Source organism: Parasteatoda tepidariorum, chromosome 9 (genome assembly GCF_043381705.1).
Source record: "Parasteatoda tepidariorum isolate YZ-2023 chromosome 9, CAS_Ptep_4.0, whole genome shotgun sequence".
Classification (NCBI taxonomy): domain Eukaryota; kingdom Metazoa; phylum Arthropoda; class Arachnida; order Araneae; family Theridiidae; genus Parasteatoda; species Parasteatoda tepidariorum.
This window is the reverse complement of record NC_092212.1, coordinates 20,650,310-20,656,887: the sequence shown is the minus strand read 5'-3', so window position 1 is coordinate 20,656,887 and position 6,578 is coordinate 20,650,310. Positions and strand designations below refer to the sequence as shown.

General features: G+C 33.6%; 1 protein-coding gene across 1 annotated transcript; it reads left to right on the top strand.

Moving 5' to 3' along the window:
- The first annotated feature begins 380 nt into the window (after positions 1-380).
- Positions 381-1,812, top strand: LOC107445235 (glutamate [NMDA] receptor subunit 1-like). Its single transcript, XM_016059583.3, has one exon. It carries the CDS (start codon positions 573-575, stop codon positions 1,797-1,799), a length of 1,227 nt encoding a protein of 408 aa, XP_015915069.2. The 5' UTR covers positions 381-572; the 3' UTR covers positions 1,800-1,812.
- The last annotated feature ends 4,766 nt before the right edge of the window (positions 1,813-6,578 follow it).

Here is a 6,578-nt window from a genome sequence, read left to right as displayed (position 1 = left end):
CTTTACTTATGCCATATTATTGCTTGTTTTATAAAGTTTGCTATTTTAGTGAGTGCATTTGTTTCTAAAGGAATATATTTACAATAAAAGCGTAAATATTTACAGAACGCATGAAGCAAAGTTAACTTTTTTTTTAAAAACGAAAATCAGCAGTAGGAGCTGAAAAGATTATTTACCGAAATTTTGTTTCGAAAAGTCCATTAAGTTAATTACGCTAACTGCATGTTTAATGATCTTGTTACGATTACTCATTTTCAAAATATTGCGTACGAAATTCACGAGATGATAGCAATTAAAATTTATTTACTATTACTTTAATCACTGTCCAACTATTACTTATTATATAACAAACAAATCCAATGTAAATACGCAATCCCCTCTTTATCCATATTCGTTTTGCAAATTTTCTTATTTGTAAATACTTGGACATTACTTTGATTGATGGGGTTTCCATGCAAAAATGCGTCGGTGTAAAAGTGTTTTGTTTATTTGAATATCTTTAAAAAGCTATTTTTTTGCGAGATAAAAATCGTAAATAAGTTTGAATACTGAAAGAGCTATTTTTTGAAAAAATGTCTTCTGTGAAAGATATCAAAATAGCTGTTATTCCGAAGTTTAATATTTTTGACGCTAAACGAGATGCCAATGGAACTATTTTAGAAATAGGTGGATATGAAAGCAAAGTTCTGCCCCTTTTATCTCGAGCTTTGAATTGCAAACTACAAGTCGTTATTCCTGAAGACGAGCAATGGGGATCGGAATTAGGGAATGGCAACTGGACCGGAGCTATGGGCATGCTGCAACGAAATGAAGCTGATTTAGCTTTATCCAGAATAACCATCACGTATGAAAGAGCCCAAGTTGGATGGCCTTCTTTTCCATACGATTTTCAAAATATTGTGTTTGTTACCAGGCTACCGAGTGTAACTTCTACAAAAATGTCATTCCTTTATCCTTTCGATCCTAAACTGTGGTTTATCGTCTTGGCTGTTTATATTTTAATGCCTGTTCTCTGCCGGTTTCTTCTTAAATACAGATATCCATGGCAGGATAATGTCTTCAATGTCGTGCAACTTGTTCTGCACCAGTCACCGGATTACTCAAAAGTTTCCGACTACGGTGGCAGGCTTCTTATTTTTTCGTTTATTGCCGGATCTACTATACTTTCCATGGGCTACAACTCTGTTATTTTGTCCGTTTTGACTGTTCCACCAAAACAGCCTGGATTAGAGACGATTTCGCAGTTGGCGAAGGCAGTTGAAAACGGAGCCATCAAAGCTTTCGCCACGAAAGGTTCATTTATTGTGCAGTACCTATTAAGTAGCAATATTGATTCAGTTCGATATATTGGTGAAACAGCTAAAGCTAATGCCTGGGAAGTCGCTGCTAACGATGCTATGACCAGAAAGGTTCTTTTTGATGACGGTGACGCTTTCGTAACGCCAGATTATTACGTTAAATCACGTTGGGGGCCTCAACTTTTATTTTCAAAAGAGAGTTTTGGATTTATGTATGTTGCTATATTTGCTAACAAGAACTTTTGCTGTAAGAGTGAACTTGATATGTTTGTTCAACGTTTATTTGCGGCAGGAATTTATAACAAAATAATGGGTGACTTTTCCTTCCGTTTACAGCTTAAACAGCAGTCTTCTGTTAACAGAAATGATAATGATATAATGACTTTGACTTTTTGGAAATTGTCAGAAGCATTTATTGTCTTAGGTATTGGACTTTCGGTTTCATTCATTGTATGGATATGTGAATTACTCTTTGAAAAGTTTGGTTTTCGGACTATGTAAAGAAATATATTTGTGTAAAGAAAAATAACTGCGTTTAAAAGAAATGAATATTTTTTATAAACACAACTATAACAAATTAAATTTATTTATACTTATGTTTTATTTGCTTAAAGTTCACTTACATATTTCTAACAATATAAGTAAAAGAACAGCCCGAGTGGGCCAGTTCGTCATGAAGGTTAAAATTCCACAATTTCATGACCAACGGCATGATTGAGACAATGTGGTCAGCATTGCACACAGACCGTATTTACTTGCCAGACAAGCTGGTACCCATCGCTCTGCAGCGAGGTGGGCTTTATACCGCCATTGAGAAACGAACCCCAGTTCTTCACAATGACATTTCAATGCCTTAACCACTGAGCCATTGCGGCTCTGTTTCTAACAATTTAAACATCTATTTTAACGATCGGTGTAGCAAACAATTTATGTGGCAGGCATTATATATNAAACTTTTGAGAAACTGAATGTATGGTATGATCGATCATTGCGGTGGCCTATATATATATAAAGCTTCCTAACTCTCCCTGGACTAGGTTGTATACCCTTTTCCATGGTGGTTACAGCGTGGATTCTACATACAAATGGCTTGGCTCTACAACATCAAGGTTCGTGCTGCTTTGGAACGATTACTTACTCACGGCCACCGCGGCCTCTCAGTTTCGTGATACGTTTACGACTGACAACGAGTCAGACTTCTCGCTTACGGAACATTATATATATATATCACTCTCCGCCGCAGTTTCGTATTTCTTAGTGACGTAACATGGGCCTAAAAATGTTAAATTACTCAAAAAGCAAAATATTCTCAAGAGAGCAAAAATTAATCAAAAGAAATAAGCAAAATATCATAACTTATGTCTTTCAGTTTACTATTAAGTGTAAAATTACAGTTAGGTCTAAAAATCTATTTTAAACATGCATTGTTAATGTTGTTTTATGGTAGTTTTTACGATTGGAGAACTGAATTATATTGAATTAAATGTTAATTGATTTTTGCTTTTTTAGGTGCACGTTCCATCACTGTATATAAAAGGGGAAATTGTATTGTAACGCTGATCGATTATCATGGATATAGTTCGTTCGCCAGGAGTTGGCACTTGACTCCACTAACATCACGTGATATCCGACTATACTATTTCGCTATTTTTGAGAGAAGGACGCGAACAATCTTGAACAAGGTTGCTATATGGCTGTCGTATGACAAAAATATTTATTTCGCAATCTTAATGTGCATTTTCTTAACATTAAATATTTCACAAATTTGACATTTCTCTCTTTTGAGTGAATAGTTTGTCCTTTTCGAGACATTTTGCTGAGAAAATAGTAGTTTTTAAATTTAAAATATATTTAATTAGCTAGAGTAACGAAAGATATAGTAGAATTCACTGTTTGCGTTCGGCACGCATTAAGGGTTGTCTCAATTTCAAGCGCGGAAATATTTCTCCTCTTACTCTCGTGCTGAAATGAACTCAGCGTCCGAGGAGGTGGAGCCAAGTGTCAACTCCTGGTGAACGAACTATAGTTTATCAAACAAATATGAAACAGCATCGCTTATAATATCATCTAAAAAATAATATTTTTTTTTTAAAAAGTGCTGTAATAGATTTGGTTGGGAAGTTTTAGTACATTTTAGGAGAATTTGTTCTGATTTCTGAATAAGAGAAACAGCACAATTGCTTTAAATCTTTGCTCGGCTCCATCTTACTAATCAGAAACTCTCACAGCATTCTTCTTAAATTAACACAGAATATTCGGAAATCTTACATCAGTTTAATGTTTATAAATAATATAACCTAACTTTTCTTACTGTCGTTTATTTTATTACCGCCGTCATTGAACAGCTGACCCAATTTTGAATTTACGTCAACCTATGTTCAACTCTATAGTCCAGCAATTTTGAACTCTTTCCAGAGGACAAGGAAGTTCCTGGATCAAGTATTGAGAGAAGATGGAAGTGAATTTTTGATGGAACTATCCCACCTTTGCGAACCACGAAAACCTCCCTCGGTTAATCTGATTCATGCTTGTTTATTTCTTCTTAAACATTAAAATTTTCAACAAAATCACAGAACATTTATACGATAGGCGTAACAAAACAAAAAGAAACAATTACACAAACAATAACAAAATATACAATTATTTTAGCTTCATGTAAGATCATTTTGTTTATCGTAATGAAAGATTGCCTAGATTGGAAAAGCACTTGGAGAAAAAATTACCCAAGGAATACAGATTGCGAAATTCAATAAGAAGAATTAAATGAGAAGTAATTCCACTTGTTGAAGGGAATTACAAGAATTCAAATTGGAAAAGATTTTGGTCCTGTTTGACGATTATTATTGTTAAGTTTTTTATCTTTATTTTCAAAAATTTAACTATGAATGTTAAGATTCATGTCCGACAACATACAATCTCCCTCTCTTTTGCTTCGTCCTTTTCTCGAGCGCGAGCTTATATAAAATAAAGATCTCGCCAATGGAAAAATGTGCTTTTTACATCAACAGATAAACTGTCAATATTGAAAGCGAAACAATCTGAAAAAGATCACGAAAAAACACTTAAACTTGTAATAGTTATGGAATAAATGGAAAATATGAAGAAAAAAAAACTATCGCTAAAATAATAAAAATAATAAAATAATCATGATGGCTTTATTACAATCACTGGTTACCCATTGGTCAAATGCTTTTTTTTTTTCTAGTTTGACTTCGATAAACGACGCAACATTTTCTAGTTTGACTGCGATAAACGACGCAACATTTTCTAGTTTGACTACGATAAACGACGCAACATTTCAAATTATGGGTTGCAAAAACTGTCTCAATTGATGTTCATCTTCGGATTAGTTTCAAATCCTGAATATATACGCGTTTCAAGATCGCGTTTCAAGATACGCGTTTCAAGATAAGTTAATAATAAAAAGAATATAAAAATACTTTAAATTATTATTATGTAAATACATTAAGTATGACTGCTGGTGAAAGTAAAATAAAATAATTCTAAGAAAAATATCAAGCAGCAGCTGTCGCCATAGCAACGCATTCAATGAAAATGCACTGTTTACTATTACTCCTGAACACAGTTGAAAAGTGTGATGACGTCAAAATAAAGTGCATACGCCATAGAACCCAAAGCAAGATCCATTTTACCAATGGATAAAAATGTTCCTATAAGCGCACCGAATCAGCGAAAACTCTAGTTGCATATCAGCAATCAGTAGACCAAGATTCAGCGAACTACAAGTTTAACAGTTATTATTCTCGAACGAATAACCGAATCACAATTTTTTTTATTCCATCGAACTCCTTGTACATTTTTCTACTTATCTTCGTAATTTCAAATTTCTATGTCTCATAGGTTTCGAGCAGCAAAGCTAAATGTAACGTAAAAAAACACTTAATATTATTATAACTTTCAAATGAATTAAAATTTCAAAAGAATAAAAAAACAGCATGCCAAATTTTAATTCTGTAGTTGCATTTTTGCGACCTGTAGAGCGGCCCGCATGGTATTTTTTCCTACTAGTTAAACAGCTAATAATTTTCGAACAAATTATCGAATGTTAATTTTTCGTTATTTCTACGTAGTTCTCGATTACCTTTCTACACACCACAGTAATTTCAAATTTCTAAATTATATAAGTTTTGAGTAGGGGAGAATGGGGTCAATTGTAACAGGGTACGATTGTAACAGAACCAAAATTTCGAGTGTCGGGTTCTAGATTTGGTAACCTAGGTGGCGCACAAGGTGTATTTAATANCAGAGTAACTGTATGACGGTTCATATAGAAATCGCAGGTATGCGTCTCATACAACAACGCCCCCTATAGTTCGTTGCGATCGCGAATAGTGAAAATACATCTAAGTTCGATCATTTAATAAATTTGTGAACACACTGTTAGAGCTTTCATTCTAAAATTACGATAAAATAACTAGCAGCAGTCTGCCAATCAAAATAACCATAAAGTTTACAGTAAAGAACACTTTTTACTTTTACTGTTTTGAAACCGTTTACAAGTAACATGGTTATAAAACCATGAATTAAAAACTCTACGGTTTTTGCTTAACAACTTACAATCAGTATAGTTTCAAAGCTGTAAAAAAGAAATTTAACTGGATATTGGAGCTAGACGTTCTTTATTTTTATGAGCATTGGAGTTAGGTTGTGCTTAAATTGTGGTTTGTTTATCTCGTTGTTTCACTAATCGTAAGAAATTAGAAATACTATACTTTTTTGAGCTAAGATGATGCAGCCATATATGAGGGAATGAAATTATCGTATTTTAATAGTTTAGGGTCACAAATTGGGAAGTGCAGAACACTCTTCATGTGTTAAAGGGAATGGAGGAAATATTGTGGTGTCAACGTTGGGACCCAAATCTCCGTTCTGTCGGTTGTGAGATTGACAGATTAGTCCTTTCGGATATAATATATACGCAGCTATAAGGAACTAAGTTGTTTCATTGGGTGGGCCTAGTTTGAGCGATAAAATTCTGGATTTTTAACCGTATATGGTGAATTAGTCAATAAACGGTTTTTCTAACAGTTAAAAACTTCAATACCATGTTATTTACGATCATTTGACTGCTTTGTTTGAATATGGTAAATTAACATCTAAATAAATTATTATTTAACAGTTTTTTCTGAGAAATTTCTAACAGTGCACTGCCATAAGTTACTTTGCAAAGAAAATACAACTGTAAGAAAAACTATGGCTATTCCTTTAAACTCATTTCTGTCGGTAGAAAGGCAAATCGAATGCAACTAAGCATATTCA

What these genes read in the sequence shown, in the direction of transcription:
- LOC107445235 (XM_016059583.3), top strand. Translation starts at nt 573, where the DNA reads ATGTCTTCTGTGAAAGATATCAAAATAGCTGTTATTCCGAAGTTTAAT.